This window comes from Rissa tridactyla, chromosome 5 (genome assembly GCF_028500815.1).
Source record: "Rissa tridactyla isolate bRisTri1 chromosome 5, bRisTri1.patW.cur.20221130, whole genome shotgun sequence".
Lineage (NCBI taxonomy): Eukaryota > Metazoa > Chordata > Aves > Charadriiformes > Laridae > Rissa > Rissa tridactyla.
In genome coordinates this window covers 35,083,871-35,104,719 of record NC_071470.1, presented here as the reverse complement: position 1 = coordinate 35,104,719, position 20,849 = coordinate 35,083,871, and the positions used below count along the sequence as shown (strand labels likewise).

General features: G+C 44.6%; 1 protein-coding gene across 3 annotated transcripts in view; it reads left to right on the top strand.

The window, feature by feature from the left end:
- REEP1 (receptor accessory protein 1) overlaps positions 1–20,849 on the top strand; it is a 70,925-nt gene that overhangs the window by 35,837 nt on the left and 14,239 nt on the right. For 2 of the 3 annotated variants that reach the window (XM_054202671.1, XM_054202672.1), the window contains exons 6-8: positions 5,783–5,833; positions 12,722–12,890; positions 20,444–20,479. In XM_054202671.1, coding sequence (XP_054058646.1) covers positions 5,783–5,833; positions 12,722–12,890; positions 20,444–20,479 — 256 coding nt within the window. The remainder of the gene's footprint in view (positions 1–5,782; positions 5,834–12,721; positions 12,891–20,443; positions 20,480–20,849) is intronic. The other variant, XM_054202670.1, reaches the window with a different exon arrangement.

The following is a 20,849-nucleotide window of genomic DNA, read 5'->3' as shown; positions in this document are numbered from 1 at the left end:
ATATGAGAAGCTCAACAGTAGCCCAGGCCCACAGTGCCAACCTGTTCATCTCAGGACTGCAACAGTAGTCTTCATCAGCTCTTCATCCTGAATGAACAGTCAGCACCTCAGTTTTTCTTCCCACTGTTCTGCTTTTCTGGTGTTTTTCTTAAGAATCTCACTGCCTTGAAATGTGGATCCAGTGGCAGTGGGAAGCTGGGTAGAACAGAGAAGAGTCTTCAGGATACGAGGAAGCAATTGTTTTGCGTGAGTTAATGAAGCTCCCCATTCATTACTGGGAGAAAGCAACTCTGTGCCATGTGTGGTATTGTTTTATGGCACATCTGCCAGCCTAACTTGAGGGAAAACAGTAAAGATATTGCAACCTGTAAATGAACCAGAAGAATCTTCCCTGCATGATACTTTAGGAAGGTGGAAAATGATCATTGATAAGATTGAGGGGCTGTTATTAGATTGATTGATTGATAGACTGATTTTTAGAACAAAGCAAGGACTGTTTATGTCTTCATTGCAACCTTGAAATTTAAATTACTCTGAATATGTGAGGAAAAATAGGACTCCTGGCTTCTTCCACCACTTTGGCATGTGGCCTCCAGCAAGCTGCTGGCTTCTGTGTGCCTCAGGGTCCAGATCCAAGAGACAGGGTGAGCTGATCTGATGGCTTTCCTCCAAAACGGGGTTGTGCTCCTGCTCCCAGTGGGTTACTGTGCACCAGCTCTTTGGACCTCCTCAGATTATCTCTAATCTATCAGAAAGCTAATCCAGAAAGAGAAGAAATATAATACTGTTTTTTTGAGCTCACAAATGTGTCTTGAGTGCCTGAGCCAGCACAAGGGAAGGGACAGAACTGCATTGTGAGGAGTATCACCAGACAAATGGAAAGCAAGATCTTCCCTTCCTGGTTGTGGGAAGCAGACAGGTTAGCTCTGCTGCTCATGGAACCACACCCTTAATACATTTAGACTCTTCATGCTGTAATAGTCAGGAATGGTTAAAGCAGCTTCAGTCCCTTGCCCTTGTCAGACTGAATTTGTCTTTCAGGCAGGGAGAGCTGAATGGCTGCGATTTACAGCCTGATGTGTTGCAGTATAGAAGTGCTGAGCTGGGGTTCCTCAGGTATTTAGGATGTGAAGTGTGATGGGTCGGATGTGGACGTGTCTCCATTTAGCTGTCCCTGCTGCTATGAAGGGAGCCAAGAGAGGAGCGCTAAAGCAGTTACGGGTGGTAACAGCTTCTGTTGCTCTGGTTTTCAGCTGCAGTTAAATGTATATCAGTGCCCTTACTTGCTCACTTGAGAAGGAGCTATAACAGAGCTAGATTATCCTGCATGAGAGAAGTTTAAATGAATAATTATCTGGAAAACACTTTGAGCTAACAGATGCTAGGCAAGACTGCAGTGCTGTCCTTAAGGGGGAGTTTCCAGGGAGGGAGGAAAGAGAATACTATTTCTAAAGTTTATCCTGACTTTGCCAATGCTAAGGTTTAAGGGTATCTAGGTAGCCTGTGCCAAGTGTTGAGTGTAGATGGGGAACTGAGCCCTGAAAAGGTTCACTGGGTTTCAGCCTTTAAAGGATCGTGTTAAAATTGGAACCTATAGAAATGACCATGTATTCAGAAGCACTGGCCTCCTGCAGCTCCCATGGAAAACATGGCTTTTACCAGGAAGTGAATATGAGGATCTGTCTCATTTCCTGATTCATTTGGATTAATGGATGAGGAAAAAATGCTTTTATAGTAAGAAATCGACCCTCAGACTTGGCAAGTCAGCATCTTCTGGTGGCAGATACACAGTGAGATGTTGGGATGAAAGTGTGCTCTGTACAGACCGGTCTTCAGTAAATGAGCTTAAATCTACAGGCTCTTGTACTTGGAGACGTGTCTCCCACTGTGCATAGCCCTGTCCTCTCTCTCTGAGCTGTGGTAACTGATCTTCTTGTGCTCCCACGGGATCCGTCATCATCTTTTGTCTTTTGTGAAAAGATCTTTGGGCAAGGTCCGTCTTTTCCTTCTTTTTATTCATCATGCAGCAAAATGCATCCAGTGCTCTGATTACTGTTTGTGTGTGACAGGCTGCTACTTATATATTTACCACAGGCTAAGATGCTGCAATCTGTGCACAGCCACACCTTCCTTATCTCTGATCCCCTGGCCCTTTCCCCTTTCTATCTTAAATAGCCTACAGTTTTAGTTAGGCAAGTACAGGCTTGCCTCCCTTCCCCTTCCTCCTGTTCCCTTCCCCTGCTCTGTTTTGTTTTGAAGCCACAGTTGTGCTAACACTGGCGCAAACCTGTGCCAATTCATTTTACAAGCTGAAGAGCTGTCAGTGTCCCAAGTACCCTGAGTCTGCCCAGCTGGCTCACTTGGATGTTTTCTCTCTCTCCAGAGAGTCTATTTTTGATGCTGTCTAAGCAGACACAGCCTTGGATATCTAGTCTTATTACCCCTGCTAGGTGTTCAACACAGATCTTTTCCCTGCCCCCAGCAGCTTGAGTCCCCATGAAGGAGCATAATCTCATTTGGGGCTCTTTAATCCTGTTTTCATTACTTGGTCATTCTGTCACACGCTGTGACTTCAAGCGGGTCAGTCCTAAGTGGTGGGATTAGATGACCGGGCAGTGAATCCTTGCTGCTCTTTGTGTGTTTTCAATTAGTTCCAACTAGTTCAGCATTTCTGCCCCTGAAGGGCCCTGGGCACTGACCACCAGCTTCTTTCCAGTTCACCTCCCCAGTTTACCTTGGGGGAGGAGAGGAGAAGCAGAAAAGGAGCATGCTTTTGGGTCAGAGCAAAAGGGGAGTGGAAGCAAGGCTGTTACAGCCCTGGTAGTGGGGCAGGTGCATGGCCTTGGCCAGGCAGTGCAGCCATCAGATGGAGGCCTCGGCATAAGTGGGCTTTTTATTGGCACCAGTCAGGTTTCTAATGTGAGCAGCTGGGACACGTGTGGCTGCAGTGAAGAGAGGTACCGATGGTTTGGAGGCAGCAACAGCCTCCTCCAGCATGCTCGTATGTACTCCCTTGCTGTCACCACGCTTCCAGCACTTTCTCATCCTCCGCCTGTCACCCTGAGCCTCCCACCACCTGCTGCCTTGCCCTGTCCCCAGTCCCCAACCCTTCTACTCCCAGCTTTTCTTCCTAAGACCTGGCCCAGCCCTGCCAATGCCTCCTCTGTCTCTACAACCCTCCCATTACCAGTTTTACACTCTCCCTCAGCTTTCTGACCCTCTCCTTCAAGCTGGGTTTCCCAGATCCTGTTTGCATGTATCCTTATTCCTCACCCTGAACAAACCAATTCTTCCAAACAGGCCAATGTCTTTCCCCACCACAAACACAAATCCTGCTCCCAACCTCTTAACTATCCCCAAGGTTCAGCCTCAACTCTGCTCTTCAAAGGAGAGCTGCAGAAAACATCCCACAGCCAACAGATCATCGTAACCCAGAGGTTTCTGACAATGTACCTTCCTCTGCCCTTATTCTGCCCTCCTGTGTGTAGGACAGGGACTGTTTGCACAGCAGCTGGTGCTGTGGCCCATTGTGTGCCCCTTGGTACAGCCCGCCTTTAGGAAGGGGAGTGGGGCACAGTGTGCTGCTGGCAGTGGGTGCAGTGCCTTGGCAGGAGATTATAAATGAGGTGGAGGGAGCAAGCACGCATGACTGGTGTTGATGAAAAGCCTGCTTGTGCCTAATAAGTCTGCAAAACTGTCCAGGAGCCTTTCATGAGTGGGGAAATATGGCTTGCGGTGCTGCCAGAGCTAGCAATCACTCTGGTTATCAGTTAAAAAGACCAGGCACGCAGACGAATGCAGGAAGGTTTCAGTATGCACATCCACCTCTTTTAACACTCAGGAGTGCAGCGTCAGCAGTTCCCAAACTGCCTCAGCTCGCAACTACCTGTCCAGTCCAGCATCCTCACTTCCATTTCCACCTTCACGTTCACCATCCCCTGGGGGGTTGCAGCTCCACTGCTTTAGGGCCCCTTAGCCCAAGAAGTTTATTGGGAAGTCTTCCAGTGTGTTTACTGGTTTTTAAACCAGGGCACTAAAAGGGAAATGCTGGCGGTGATTTAGATTTTATCCTCTCTAGTCAAGCGGCATCTTTTAATTAATTTCTAGTATCTGGCTGGTATAGCCAGTGCAACTGCCTGAAAATCAATATTTAGATCCCTAATTTTCCATGAGAATTGAGACCTATTTTCTAGGGGAGTTTGGAGCAAAAACTTGTGCAGGAGAGAGATGCTGCCTTTTGTGGCATGACAGTGGAGAACTGCACTTCTACTTGAATTGGGAAAGAGGGAGGCAGGGGGTGGGGAGCATCCTTCCCTTTAAGACGTTGGATTAGGCTTCTTTGTAATGATTAGATCCCACAACTCAGAGGGAGAGTGTTTACTTACCAAACGGATCAGAGGATGGTTCTGTCCAGTCTGCTTAGTACCGTATCTGTAATGGCCACGTTATGTGCCCTGGCCTGTAACATGGCCAAGAGCTGCAGAAGTCAGGAGTCATTTACACAGTTTGAGAAACCTTTGGGGATCCGTGTTATCTCAGAAGGGCTGAGCACGCTGCTTTTGAAAGTAGCTTCCTTTAAAGGATCTTCATTTGAGATCCCAAATCAAAGATCTCATGGCTGAGCTATGTTACACCAATAAGGAGAAACAATGAATGGCTTTCTTGAAACGTATGGTAGCGTGCCATGGATTGCAGAATTTTGTGAACTGTTCCTGTCATGGTGTGATGTGTCTTTCGTTCTTAAATCTTTTGAGAATCTGTTTTTCACAAATCAGTAAAAACCCAGCTACAATCCAGGTAGCTGTTTCCAGTTTGTCTCTCTTGCTGGCTCTTTCGTTGATGTCTCCAAGAAGCAGACAATAGCCAGTGAATGCACAGGACAGCAGAACCAAACAATAAGTTTATACAGAGAGACCAGGCTGGGAGAGACAATAACAAACAGTTCCCAGGAGAGGAAATGAACTGCACAAACAAAAAGGGTGGATGAAATTAAGTTTCCACCATCAACATTAACATCAGCTGGCTTCCCTTTGATTCTTTAGTACTGTCTGACATCTCCAAACCGGGTAGCTGTTTCAGGCTAGGCACGGCACGCAGGCCCTGGCCATAAGGATATTGCTTGTAGGTTTTTGTGTTCATACAGTGGAAGAAGCCATTTCCTCCTTCACTCAGGCCTGTGCTCAGAGCATAAAGCCAACGGTTTTGCTCTTAGCAGGGCCTGCCTGCAGCCAGGCGTGATACCCTTCTGCATGCAAGCTCCCACTCATTGACATGAGCAATTCCCCAGCATTACCCTACTTCTGAGAAGACCTGTGCGTCACCAGGACTAAAATGACTGCCACGTGTCCCTCACCTAATCCTGTGCCTAAATTAGTCATAAATGCACTTTCTTCGTAATGGTTTTAGGTCTGGATTACAGAGATGGCCAGACACTGGGGTTTTCTCCAGGGGGAAGCATCGGCCAAGTGCAAAGAGTGAAGTGACAGCCCATTGTGTTTATAATTTGCTTTACTCTTTAAACACACTTGCTAGGTAACACCCTGTCAGCTGCGGTTATGGAGTGGTTTCTCCACCTCTCTGGGAAAGCTGAGGAAGGGAGAATCTATGTTCAAAGGTGTAGTCCACAGGTGGGTCTCCCTGCTTTTTATGCGTCTGTCAGTTCCTGCACATTGGTGCCCAGTGTCATGCTCATGTCTGCCTGGATTACTTATGCTTCAAATAGACCTTATTCTCAAAGCTTTTATGTGTGTTGCCACAATGGCTCTCTTTTTTCCCTTGATAGGTCTCTCAGCTACTTCATTTACACTTGTATTGGGACCAGAAAAAAGGGCAGGTAATCTGCTGAATGCTTATACTAACTCCTAACTAATGTCTGCCTCCCCATTAGACTAGTTTGAACTGTTTTCAGCTGAGATTGGTCTGAGGCCAGGTGCTGTCTGCTCTGCTTCCAGTGGGTAGATCCTACGTGCTGAGCTTTAAAATCCTGTCTTTGATCTCATCAGCAAAATGCCTTCCAAGTCCTCTGCTGGCAATCAGAGAGACTCCAGCAGCCAGGCAGGGAGCTTTGTACGTGGAAAACCTATCTAACTTAGGTTTTTGCTACTGCATTGGCCAAGCTGCTGTGTTTGATCATGTTTTCTTGCTAATGGATAAAGGGAGCCTCTCTCCCACTGCTGTCATCCCAATAGGATGGTTTGGGTTGCAGTGGAGCTAGTGAGGCCAGGACTTGGCTCAGAAGTGACGGTGCATCTCTGCAAGCATTTTCTGATAGGTGTGGTTGGGGGAGTCCTGCTGACACCATAGGGATAACTGACATCCTAGGAATATGCGCTACACCTTGTAGTGAATCTCTGCAGAATGGAGGCTGTAACATGCATGCAGACATGTCTGCTAGCGTGGAGGAGAACTGCTAACCAAAGTGACAGCAAAAAGAGAGGAGAACATTAACAGATTTAGTATTGTGCTGGAAGTGTGGTGAGTGTGACTTAGTGTTCCCTTGCCTGTCCATTAACTACTGATCCTAAGATGCAAAAGGCCAGAAGGTGCCATCCTGTATTAACGTTGATCGTATTAAAAGCTTCTCTTCTATGACTTGATGTTTTTTTGTTCCTGATTTGTGTCATTTTACCATGCTGTGTTACAGTTTCCACAGCTGCAAAGTGGAGTTTGTAGATATTAGAAGTGTTTTGAAGCCTAAATAATGTCTACAGAATTCTTTCAGATTGTCAGACTGAAGTTTATATTTAGATATATAATATTTGTTTATATTTAGATCATATTTAATGTGACTACTATATAAATTACAGATTTTCAAATTATGTGCCTAACTTTATTTACCTAGAGCCTATGTAAAGCTACCTACATATCTGGATTATTTTTAATGTAAAACCAATTTTTCCAGATTTATAAATCCATCTCTCTCTAAAAAGTTTTACTTCAAATGTGAATGCAGGGATTAATTATAGAGAGGCAAAATAATGAAGACAATTCTAGCTGTTTCTGATGGAGTGCCTTTTAGAGTGCCCGACACAGTAATGACGTCATATTTTGGAAGGGATCAAGATTTTTGATCCTTCCAAGCAAATATTGGTTGCATCAGTGCTTGTGCTCTGGGCCCACAGAGGTTAATGTTTGTTTCTGGAAATGACGGTGTCTGCAACATTTAGAGGAAGGTAGCATGCAGGTTAGCTGGCTTTGAAAGCTTGGTATTTTGATACTGTTTTGTCCTACTCTTTAAGGCAAAAATAAGGAGAGAATGCGCTAGATGTGGGGAAGTAGGGTACGCCTATACTACAGTTGCAATTTTGACTGAAGCAGGTAGAAATGTACCTAAACTAGTTTTAGATTAATTACTATGCCACATGGGTGGGAACTTTAACTTCCCTTAGAATCACAGGCGAGCTGCTGCAGCTTAAACATCCATGTCTTGATGGGCGATGCCCTAATACCATTGGTAGTGTTGTGAACCTAAATAAGGTTGATACCAAGTTACTGGGGGGTGATATTACTGCGTCCTTTCTAGGATTTGTCTTTTGTCCTATTCAATAGCACCAAGCCCTGCCCCAGCCTGGCCCTTTTCTGTCCCTTTAAAGAGAGAACTGACCATCTGTGGACCTAGCGAGGTTGGTGGGTCCTGGGAGAGGAAGAGGTGAAGAAAGCCTGAAGAGGTCTGCTTTCAGCTAGTGCTATACCTTCACCTACAGGGTGAACTTTTCTAGGGGTGAGAAGATCAGATGAATTTGGGAGCAGGTACACTATAGTGAACAGGGAGCAGACACACACGTGCTCCCACTTGTTGCTACCAAAACCTCACCGTCTAGCAAAATCACTGAATACTGGATCAGAAATGCCATGTTCATGGGGACGGTCTGTGTCCCAGGATAAGTCTCAGCAGGATGAGGTAGAAGTTGGGTCTAGACAGTCTTGTGCCCAGGGAGGGTAAGGGTTAGTCTTCCAGCACCGCTTCATGCTTGGGTCCTCCAGCAGGGGATGAAGTCCCTGACATGCTGGTCCCACACTGCCAGCACAATCATCCTGACAGGGCAGTTGGTGTTCAGTGACGGGAGAGAGAGAGGTGGTGTCATCCGTAGTCCTACAGCCCTCCCCATTTTCAACAGGTTTTATAATACCACCATGCTGTTTTGCTGTTGACACAATGAAATGTTGTTATCACAGCGACTGTCATAATATTACTGCTGTCACGGTCTGTAGGATAAAACTAGCCCAGATCTGTGTCGACACGCTGCAAGCACACCTCTCGCCTGCAGCATAGACATAACTTCAGGACCTGGATCTTCTCTCTGTGCAGACACACGGTGTGCTGAAATTTCTAGGACATCTCCCGTGTCTTTAGCGGTTGGAAGAGCATCTGTATGTTCACGGCCAAGACGGTAAACAAACATCCCCAAAACAGCAGCTCTTCATCTTCCACACAATTGTTTTAACCAAACACAGCCCAAGGTGTGTGCTGTGCTAAATCTATTCTATTGTGAAATAAAGCTATTAACTTTTTTTTCCTTTTGTTAATAAATGATAAGACTTATTGTGGAATAATAAGTGTCACAGCTGGATAAAGTTGTTGTTGCTAAAACATATAATGACTGCGGTGCAAACTCTCACAGTGCTGGCTTTTCAAATGTTTGTGATTTCACATACAGCAGCTGCTTATCTGATGGGGAAATTAAGGTTGGTAACAAAATTTTCCATTTCACTTTGAAACCATCCTGACTCTACTGTCATCATAATTGCTGACATGTTTTCTATTTGGGGCAACTGGGAAAAAATTGTGGGTGTTATGTTGTGCCCTAGGAGTTACTAAATCAAGTCTATCCCTACAAAGACCAAAGGTACAAAAATTTGGAAAAAAAAAAAAAAAAGAAATGGAAGGGAAGTCATCAGCCTTTCACGCATGTTCACTGTCCTCACTCAGCCTAAGCCTTTGCTATCCCTGCCATTTCTGAGATTTGGACAAACTGTTTCATGGAATGGTAGGAACAGTAATATTTTGTTATGATCATAGAATAGAATCACAGAATGGTTTGGGTTGGAAGGGACCGTAAAGATCATCTAGTTCCAACCCCCCTGCCATGGGCAGGGACACCTCCCACTAGACCAGGCTGCTCAAAACCTCATCCAGCCTGGCCTTGAACACTTCCAGGGATGGGGCATCCGCAGCTTCCCTGGGCAACCTGTTCCAGTGCCTCCCCACCCTCCCAGTAAAGAATTTCTTCCTAATATCCAATCTAAATCTCCCTTCTTTCAGTTTGAAGATGGTACCCCTTGTCCTATCACTTCACTCCCTGATAAAGAATCCCTCCCCATCTCTCCTGTAGGCCCCTTTTAGGTACTGGAAGGGGCTGTAAGTTCTCTGCCGGAGCCTTTTCTTCTCCAGGCTGAACAGCCCCAACTCTCTTAGTCTGTCCTCATAGCATAGGTGCTCCAGCCCTCCGACCATCTTTGTGGCCCTCCACTGGACCTGTTCCAACAGGTCCATGTCCTTCTTGTGCTGAGTGAATGATTTGTGTGATGAGCAATATTTATCTTTGCTGTTATAAACTTAGTTTAAATTAAAGCAAAAATCAAGAAAAGATAATTTTTAGATTTTTTTCCTGGAGAAAGTTCAAGTTGTTAAGCACAGCTGCTGGGACTGTGTGTTTAGGGTTGTCATGTATTATATGCTAATGTAACAGATTCACAGATGACAGGCACATGTCAGGCCCTTGTTGTTTCAAAGTTGTCTCTGGGGCCTTTGATCATTATATGCTGCTACATCACAAGTTGCAATGCAAGAATATTAACATATCCTCCTCATATTCAATGCAAAAGGGTGCGTTAGTGTCATATTCCCTGCCAGGTTGGTCTGACATGTGAATCTCGTCTCTAATCTGACTCGTGCCCACATGCATCAATTGCTCGCTGGAATGAAATGGTATTTGGGTTAGCTGGCTGGGCAGAGCGGCTGGGAGGAGGTTAAAAGCTTGAGCACTGCTGACACTTGAGCTGGTGGTGTGGGAGGAATACAGCACTCCGGTTACAACAGCTCATCAATTGCTAACTCTCTGGATGTGCTGATCCAGTCATTCTGCAACAGCAAAATATTATTTAGTGATCTGATTGCTCTCAACTTGATATCGCTAGGGATCTGTCTGTTGTAGTCAAACTGCAGGGTAGGATGTCTTGTGTTAGCTTTAAACCAGTTACTGAGAATAGGGTGGCAATGCAGGAATTCAGTGCAAGCTACAAAACCCACCTAGAACTGCACTGAGTTTTGAGCGGGTGAGATGACACCCAGCTAACCAGCCATGCAAGGAAATTTCAGTATGCCAGCCCAGTGACAGTTGCATTCATAGACTGCAGAGTAGATGGACCTTAGACTGGCTTAAGACGAAAAACTTGAGATGCCTGTTAGAGTGAGAATGTGTCCCAAGAGTGGCTCAGCCACTGTCAGGAAAGTAGCCAAAATTCGGCCGTCAACTTTTGTGGCAGATTGGAGAGTGAGATGGGAGAGGTGAGGTTTTAACAAAACATCAGCTCTATGGACTCCACTGGCAAGCATATAAAATAAGCAAAATAAAATATCTTGGTATACCAGCAAAAAAGCCTCATCCATTTAAAATACTTTTGGAAATAGAACAGGCTAATGAGAAAGAGCAAAGTAAGTCTGCAGGAAGAGCATGGTGGGTGTGTGGAAAGTCCTCTGTAATAGCCTGCAGAAAAGCTAGATGCAAAATGCTGCCAAACACAAAACACACAGAGAGATCTCAAGAAACCAAAGATTCAGTCAAATAAAGAGAAAAATCCCAGTGCAGCTTCCTGGCTAGCTCCACCAGGTGACTCTGCCCTACAAAGGACAGATCAATTTTATTTTTCTTAAATGAAGTGTATTTCTACTGATAATGCTTTGGGACAGCATTGGAGAAATTATCATTGTGTGCTGTTTGCTTCTTGCTAATGCAGAAAAATGCTGTAGTCCAGGATGTGTAGCCTGCCTGTGGTTGAGTTGATGTGCTATGGAGTTGAGAAGGAAGTTTGAACCCTTAAAGGATTTTTCCTGTATGAAAAGCTTTAGGCTGAAAAGTTGGAAGATTTCTGATCTAGCAATTTTCTTGAATGTAGAAAGCGCAAGCTGTCACAGTGACTGTAGTTATAAGCACCTGATGTCTTGTCTATTTACAGTCCCTAAAAGTAAGGTGCCAATGAATTTATATGGGATACAGCCACTGATATTTCCATGACTCTACATGTGAAATTTCTGCAGTGATGTTGGTAAATCAGTACTGGTAGGTAAATTAACGCATTGCCTTCCCAATGTATCCATGCCAGTGCACTAGGGGACAAGGCAGCGTTGCCCAACTGCTTCAAGCAGGGAATGTGTCCGGTCTTGCTTTTGATTGTAGATGGTCAGGATGAGTCCTTTCTCTGTGCCACGCCAGCACCAGAGCGTACTTTCCACTGGCCCTTCACCTCCACCCTGGTTTTGCGGGAAGGAGACTCAAATCTGCAGCCCAGAAGGGAGCAGTGGTGTGTTCTGCTCCAGACCCAACCTAGAGACCTCTGGCAGTGTTCAGGCTATGCTTCCACTTATGTATTGCTTTGTCAAATAAAAGTCTAAACGAAGGTGGTGTGTGAATTGCTATGGAGTGTCTTATCTGTTTCGTTAAACAGGGCAATAGTTACTGGTATTTGCCATCTTCCTGATTTCACCTCTGTCGAAGCATCCATTGAATTTTTCCTCATTTACACTAGCAGAAATGATTTTGGAATCAGGCTCTATGTATTTAATTCAGTATTTTTGTGAAGACTGTATGCTATGAAGTATCTTTTAGACCCTCCACCGCTCAATAAAATCCTAAAACCTAAATGTACTTTTTATCAGTTATGCTATTTATATTCTTAATGACACTTAATATAGCCCATAGAGAAGGATAGATTGTTCTGTATTGGTTGTATTTTCTGGTATTCTTACTTTATGGCAGTGGTGTAGTATGACGGTTACAGAATTCAGAAAGAGGTATCCTCTCTCTGTATATATATAGTCAACTTTTTGATGGGATATCATTTTAATGAAAGGTGTGTTTTAATTGACCCATCCTTTACAAAGAACAGCTACATTCCTTTCACCAAGAATATGCATGTTGCCTGATTGAGAGCTAGTCTAAAAAGAAAGAAAAATGTTGTGTTAGTTTATTTCTTAAGTTGCATGAAAAAAAAGCACTGAAATATTTCTTTGATTTAACAGTAGCTTTTTATTACTTTAAAGTGTCAAATTTTCTGTGCTCTAGAAATTCTGTGTATGACTGAGTGGATATCTTCATAGATGATTAAAAGAGAGTTATTTTGATGCAGACTATTTAATTGTGTTTCTGAAGCCAAGCACATACATGACTCAGATCCTAGTAAAGAAAAGTACCTACTAGAAAGTTACAGCAACATCCTGCTGCTTTAGATGTGGCCAAGGCTGCTCTGAGCTCAGAGGACCGCATTGAAGAATCAGAGATGCTTGCTATCAAAAGTTTGAATGACTCTGTGCATAGAAGCAGTTACAAAGGAAGAGCAAAGAGGGAAATGACACTTTTAACAACTCATTTTTGTCCTCTCTAGGTTACTGGACCAGAAAATTTTTTCTCTTGCTACTGTCCTGGTGGATTTCAATGAGCTAGGGAGCAGAAATGCACTGTGGAATCTAACTTTATGTGTGTTATTTGCTTGCTTGTTTAACTAGGGACAGGGGGCCCTGTCTGAGAGACTAAGGAGCTTTAGCATGCAGGATCTCTCAACGATTCGTGGAGACAGCAGCAGCACCGTTCCTCCTTCAGTCACTGTACGAACAAGTAGCAAACAGAGCCAGCCAAAAACATCCAGAAGTGCATCGGAAGGCACTGGCAGCTCAGGTAAGTGCCAGTGTTATTTTCAGTGTCGTGTTGTCTGGAATATCACACAGCTGAATGAAGTCATGCAGTTGGCAGGAATATATAGAAACAGACATTGCAGGCAGCGCATACCAGAATTCACAGGACACAGACACACTGTTGAGTCTCTTGGCATTTAAGAGAGAAAACAGTGTCATCGTTTGATGATTACTATTCCTGGCTGGTACCAAGGGCTGGACTTGAGCATGTAAGGGAGGCAGCATCAATCCTTGCAACTTGAGTTGTAAAGTTAGGCTCTGCACTGGAGGCTGCAAGCTGTTGTGGGTTTTCAGTGAGAGCGGCTAATGGAAGTGCAAAAAACAGGGATAGGAATGCACAGTAGCAGGCAAGGGACATTATTATCAAAGCCTTTCTTTTATGTCATCTAAACATAAATGTGAGTTCTAATGGATATCTGGTTTGAATTATGCCGACTTGTGCTTCTTCTGAACTGTACGGTAGCTGTTACAACACTTGACAGTTGTAGTTTCAGAACTTTATCCCTGATAAAACCTACTGAGAAATAAAACCCATATAAAGCACTCCTAGAAGCAGAGACCAAGATCTGACAGCTGTTTACGATATGAAGGATGTCTGCATAAGCACAGTTATGGAAAACAAGTCTCTCTGAAGGGCAATGGCTTGTTTTCAAATTCTGAAAGGACGAAGGGAAGAAACAGCATGGTGGGAATAAGATCCATTCCTGAGCATTTAGATACAAAAATTTATTTCGAGCTTGGTTAAAGAAATCTTTGTGAGCCCAGATCCAAAACATTTAATTGGAGACAAGTTTTCAGATTAGATCTCAAAAATTGAGATATGGAGGGTTATCCCGATCAGGGGATTCCAGATGGCTTCTGGGATTCCCGAACACCACCAGAGATCATGCAACTTGACTGCTGTGATGAGAAGCCACAGAAAGTTGCAGGCGTGTTGCAGTTGGTAGCTTGTGAAACCATATGCTGGCAAGTTTGAAATTTAGCAGTTTCAGCTTGTGTGTGTTGAGGTCTGTGCAAATATTCACTGTGTTTCAAACCTGTGTAGATTGCTACCCCTTTTAGTTTGCTTTTGTTTTGGAATGTATTAGAAATGTCTTGTCTCATCCTTCCTAAAGAGTATCCTTCAAGCCCTTTACAAATTCTGAGAATTATGGCTCTGTTTATTTCTTTTTAACATCATCTGTTGGATAAATTCTCTTTACAGGTAAACTGAAATAGCTAATGTTGGTGCACAGTGGTTTTATTCTGATGTTTATGTAAGGTTTTTTAAAGTGTTCACACACAGAATATGAAACTCTTACTCCAAAAAAAAAAATAAATATCACATATTGTTTGGACAAATGTCACAAATAAAGCATAATTTAGTTATCTTAATTCCATGTTGCGTAGAGCAGCCGTTGTAGCTTTGTTCTTAAGGTAGCAAACTCAGCTCACCTGGCCACAAACCCATCTTAACATACAAAGGTTTTGATTTTGATCTGGTTTCATATCAATAGTGTACAAGGATCTCTCAAAATGAATCTCTGAAAAATTGAATTGTTCATAAACTTTTCAAACTGACCCTAGAGTTTGTCACAAATTTTTGGATCGGAGTAATTTGAGGTTTTGTTTTTAATTCTTCTTTCAATGAAAACAACACAAATTTGCAAAAACTGCCAAGACCTTTAGCTGTTCCATCTCACTTAGTGATTTCATTGAGGTCCCTAATCTAGGAGCCTGCTTGCAGGCCCCTTCTCCATCCACAGACAATATGGAGAAGCACCTCCAGAGGGTGATTTCACTCACAGGTGGTGGCATCATGCTGCGTGGAAGACTATGACCACAGTTTTGCTCTCACTTTTAATCACATTAAGTGAAAGAAGTGGACCTGGTCTCTCCAGTCCTTGTGCTGTTTTGTGTGAGCACAATTATATATGTGGTCAGAATGTCTAGAGGGTCGAATTGATCAGTCATAACTATCTCGTGTATGTGGAAGAGCATGATCTATCAGCCAGGCTGTATCACGTGAGGGCCATATTCGGCATAAGATGACCCTGTTCTAGGCACACCAAGCCCAGACATGGTCCCATCATTCCACCTTCCATATTTGTTTAGTTGGAGTGTTGCATATAAGCAAGGGGCAGAAAGAATATGCTCCTGCCTATTAGTATGCTATATACATGTAATATATATGTATATGACTGTGTGCATGAGCAGTCACTACAGAACAGCTGACACACAGCTCTTCTTCCTGTCCCAAAGCCCTTAGATAACACAAATGTCCATGTCAGCAGTCTCCACTGTCTCACAGAAACACCAGACTTCTCTTTATATTCCTGTTTTAGAGATAATGAGATTAGTCTGAGGGAGTCAGCAAAAATACCCCGGACTGTCTCTTCGACATGAGGATGACTCAGCCGAAGATCTCACCTTTCTTGTAAAACGTCTTTCTAACCAGCTGTTAGGAAGCCTGACAGCAGTAGCTTAGATACACAAAATGACTTTAAGAACATTAATAGAGAACCTGGCTGGGTCTGTAAACATTGTACGCTTGGTCTGAGTAGAAATCCTGCTTTATGAAGACCTTTAGCGAAGGCTTGAAGGAATGGGTCCTGTGTCTGCAGAAGCAGCAATGTGTGGTTGGGAGGCAAGACTGTGAGTTAGGACACATGAATTCACACGCCACTTTATTGTAAAATACTGGTATGACCTGGAGTGAAGCTTTGTTCCTCAGTGTGTCTGTAAAACAGAACAAATTGTACTTCCCAGGTCCTGAAAGCCATATGTAGTAGAAGATGCGTGTGTATTTTGAGGTCAATACCTTAGAAGATTTCGTATGTGGCTTTCCGGTGCACCTCACTTGAGTGATTATAACATGTAAAATACCTGTGGAAAAGTCCTGTCTGTGGATTGATCCCAGTTTTGCAGGAAGGTTTCTGTTTGTAGTAACAACGCTCTATCTTGCCACTACTTCTGAGAAGTTTCTGGAGAGTTGAAACGGCCTTTTTATGTTTTCCCTTCTTTTATTCTGTCCTCTGTTTCCCAGTCCCAGCATCTGAGAAGCTGCATGTGGGCATGCTGGGATCTTGATGACTTGCTGATCTGGGTGCCACACTTACAGCCCTTCCTCTGCCATATGTTCATTCAGGTGCTACCACCCATTTCCCTACATCCTCCATCCATACCAACCTATTACAGTTCTCTGCAAGTGCAGCTCTCAAAGCCTGAATTTACAAATGATCAGTAACTGTGGTAGGGACAGGAACCTGAAGTGTTATTTTGACTGGATGTGTTGAGGAGCACTGCTGACCATGGGGTTTGCCTGAGGAATGGGGCATTGCTGGGCTACAGCCAACCTTACAGGTGGAAAAGCCAAGGGCTGCTGTAGCGTTTGTAACCCTTTTCGCTTTGGGACTGGCATCCCCATGTCCGGGACTGTGTGTAAGCATCACTCAGTCCTACGGGGGTCACAGTCTTTGACGAAGGAGTACGTACGCAGATTGCCTATGGAAGTATCTAAAGGGGGCTTACAGGAGGATGGGGAGGGACTCTTTATCAGGGAGTGTAATGATAGGATGAGGGGTAACGGTTTCAAACTGGAGGGGAGATTTAGATTGGATATTAGGAAGAAATTCTTTACTGGGAGGGTGGGGAGGCACTGGAACAGGTTGCCCAGGGAGGTTGTGGATGCCCCATCCCTGGAAGTGTTCAAGGCCAGGCTGGATGGGGCTTTGAGCAGCCTGGTCTAGTGGGAGGGGTCCCTGCCCCTGGCAGGGGGGTTGGAACTAGATGATCTTTACGGTCCCTTCCAGCCCAAACCATTCTGTGATTCTATGATTTCTCTTATATGGCTCTCTGGGATGTACAAAGGTTGAAGAATTAATTTTGCCTCTAGCACAGGCTCCTAATTTTCTCAGCAGGAGCGACAGCCACATCAAAGAGAGAATGGCAGCCTTATGATGATGAGATGTCAAGTGCTACCCTCAGATGATGGAACAGCCTAGCTGTGGTCGCTCAAGCTGTCCGGTAGTAAAAAGCTGTGAATTTGGGAAGAAATTCTGAGTTTTATCCAGATTAAAAATACTTTCTTGTACTATTTTTGAGGAGTTATTTTTAGCTCAGACAGATTTGCTGATCCACCTTACTGGGAGCCTCCAGAATAACTGTTTTGGAAGACCTTTGGGGAGATTTGTTTTGAGATCAAGAGGCCAGGAACTGGAAGCTCCTCAAGCCAGCTTTGCTATTGAACAAATGGTGCATGGAAGCACACCCTCACTTACAACAGTGAGGCAAAGACAAGAGATGGCTCTTTAGGTTGAGGTTACAGGATTTTAGATGGGTCCCATTCCCCGAGCAACGAAAACACAGACAGATCTGGTATGGAACTTGTTGCTAGTTCCAGTCCTGTTGCGTGACTGTGTTTAAGAGCAGGTATATGTGAAAGAAAGTGATTTGGAAAGACAGGGGGATGGATAGAGGTCTGTTGTCTTCCCTCACAGATGAGACTGCTGAAATTCAAGTTTGTCGGTATGAAACCTCCCACTCCCCCTGCGAGCACCAGGGGTGGTTCAGGTTATGGTTTCACATATCTTGGGCATGTTTCCAAGCCTACTGAAACCCTCGAAAAGACTCTCTGACAGTGGTGGACTTTGCCTGTGGCCAAAAGCTGGCTGCAGGCTCAGTCTACATTAAATAATCACTCAGCTTGTTTCATTTCCATTGTTGTTGTTTTTGTGATGCGACTGGTGCTGGTTAAGTGGATTTGTGACTCTCTGAATCCCCTCTTGACACAAAGCACTGTGTGAAGAGCTTGGCATTTAGTTAGTAACAACCACATGCAGACACAGCAAAGGTTTATTTTTGCCTGCTGGAGCGTCTCACGAGGGCAAGAAATAGAATATGCAGGAGCTGCCTTTGAGACAAGGGGAATTACTCCTTCTTTTCCTCTACCTTTTGCTGCCTTTTTTTTTTGCCTCTGCCTTTTGCCGTCTTTGCTGCCTTTCAGTGGTGTCTGCTATACAGTGAGCTGTCCTGCTCATGCAGATGGCCTTCCACAGCAGGACTGCTCCGTGTATAGTGGGCTCCAGGTGTTTTCACACCCATCGTACAGAAATACCCTTGTGCTCCTCCTCACACCCAGTCAAAAGCCATACGCAGATGACACAAAGGGGCAAAGGCTGTGTCGTGGTTTAGGCTCTCAAACCAGGAACACGCTGCTTCTGTCATGATTTGTGTGTGTCTGACGACCTTCCCCTACCATCACATTATGTGAGACGTCGATGCTGCTCCTGTGAAGCACGTGCACACCTTCGTTTGGCATCCACTGAGGAAACACTATGATTGCTCTTCCTCCACATAGCAGGCCCATCACCTGTCCTCTTTACCTGATCTCTCACTTTGCTCTTAGTTCAGCATTTCTTGATTTAGTGTCCTGGTACCCTGATGATAGACAGTGATATTTCAGCTTTGATGCATATTCCAATTTGTACTTCTTCCACTGGCAAAACTGACCCTTTCCTTTGGGAACTGTAAATGTCATGTGGCTACTCATTGTTATGGAAAACTGGAAGCTCCAGAACAACATTTCCAAATATTTTTCAAGGCAATCTGTTGTTCTGGCAAATGTCCAGTAACAATCCACATACAGACACGTCTTTATTAACAATGGGGGGCTTTTGCACTTCTTAACCTTACAATATTGCCTTAAAAGCATCCCGGACAGTGCAGATAAAACTTCTTCCCATGCGATGGCTGGTGAGTGACAGATGTGACTTGAGGAGTGGGATATTGGCCACTGTGTCACATAGCTGAATCCCGTAGCTGATGTAAACACGTCTCACAGTTGCTGATGTCAGTGGAAACCTCCAATGTGGGCTGGGTACTGGAGGCCAGCCTTGCTTTTGGGTGAGTCAATGGGACATACCTCAGCAGCAGGAGATTTGTGTTGCATCATGGGACGATCAGTGTCCAGAGCTGACACTGTCTGGGCCAGAGGATCACATATTATGGAGCCACCCTCTGTATTGCCAGACTGAGTGTCCTTTCTGCTTAAGCTTACCCCAGGCAGAGATCATTCTCAGCTGAAATGACTTCAAAGCAGAAATACAGAGTGTGCTATCTGGTACTCTCCATTCCTCTGCACAGGAGAGAGTCAAGGCTGTTTCTTGGTTTTGCTCTTATGCACTGAAGGCTTTGCAGGACAGAACAAATGAGGGGGAATATCAGGGGGGAATTCAGGGTATGTCTGGATAGTTCAGTCCCCACCAACCAGAAAAACTCCAGAAAGATGTGTGAGAACAACCCATATGTATATGTTGTATGAGCTCTCAGTCATAAACAGTCATAAAACTGTGATCAGCTACCTTCTGATCTAAACCCGCAGCAGATCTCTTGGGGTTGGCTGAGACTCATCGCTTTTATACAAAGGCCATAGTTTAACAGCAGTATCCAGCCAATGTGAGCCAGCACTCCTGTTGAAAGGGTATGACCCAACTGCTTGCTTCTGCCCCATACCATCCTTTCCCTTGGACATGTTTAAATCTTATTTATATATGCTGACCCCAGCCAGGGAGCTGATTCAAGTTAAATGCTGTTCCTTGCTTCCAGGTTGCTCTTGACCTGGGTCAGATCCTCAAGCTCATAGACATCAGCAATGGGACAAGGATGGTGGAGGCCAGAGTGCGAGGGGCAATGGGACATCTGTTTTCAGCAGCAGCACTGGTTTATGCTGGTTTAAAATGACTATGAAACTATGGAAGAACTTTCAGTGTCTACAGTACAGGATCATTATGACCAAAGAAATCACACAGAGCTCAAACATTTTTTTTTTCATCAAAAGCTTTTTTTTTTTTTTTTTCTGGAGTCATTGATGCCACAGCGGGGATTAAATTAGAAGGCTCAAACTGGAAATTATTTCTGGACTGTTTCCTGGGACACAAGCTATTCACAAGATGAAGCTGTTAAGGTCACACTTTTATGAACAGCTGTGAATCACCTGCATTTGCACTGAAGGGTGCAATGCAGTTCCCTTGGTTGCTTTCATTCTTATGGCAGTACCAACAAAATATAACTCCTGCAGGACTCCTCAGCACATTCCTCATTTAGGAAGAGAAGGGGTCTGTGGATAGTTTTCCCTCAGAAGCTGCGTGAATGGCTGCACCAGTGCTTGTAGAAGTCTAAATCTACCAAAAAAAAAAAGCCAGGCATGTAGCAATACAAATCCCAGTATTGCACCCTGTGTTTATTATCATACAGCTTTTTGCACTGTGTTACCCATTGCTTATCCACACTCCCGGGTCCCTCTAGTCAGGAGTTATTTCTGTTTACTGATCTGAGAACAGAGCCAGGGAGCTGTACGTAATCCCGGCCTTAACACCCATTAGGCACACAGCCTGGGGTGAGGCACGTCCCTGGGTCTGTGCTCCGTGCTGGTGAATAGAAACGATCATCTCTCTATGCACATGGGGGCCATGAAGTCCACCTCAAAATGATGCCAAGTGTTTTCTGAGAGATAGTAGTTTAGCCTGACGAGTTTCTAATGCTCAGCTCCTCTTTCATTGTGCACGTGTTGCTCGGTATGCCGACTCCTCAGAGGTGAGTGCTGGATTTCCTGCACCCCAATACCCATGCATCCCTTTTGGGCATGGCTGTGTTCCCCAGCCTGGCTTGCTCCTGCCGCTCTTACTTACTGGGTTCCCTAACACCAGAGCAACAAACCAGGGGAAGGCCAGGCTGCAAGGGAGTTTGTGAGCTGTGTGTGTGCTGATGGCAAGTATTGCGGTGCTTCTCACCTTACTGACCTGTGTTACCCAAGGCTGGGGAGCGTTTCCGTGGAGAAAAACCTCAGTCCTTTCTGTTCTAGAGGATGTGCCACTGTCCTTGCTGCACCAGTTTAACTTATCAACCCCGTATCCCCCAGTGCTAGTGTAAGACCACTGGGAACGCAGCAAGAGGAAACCTCCCT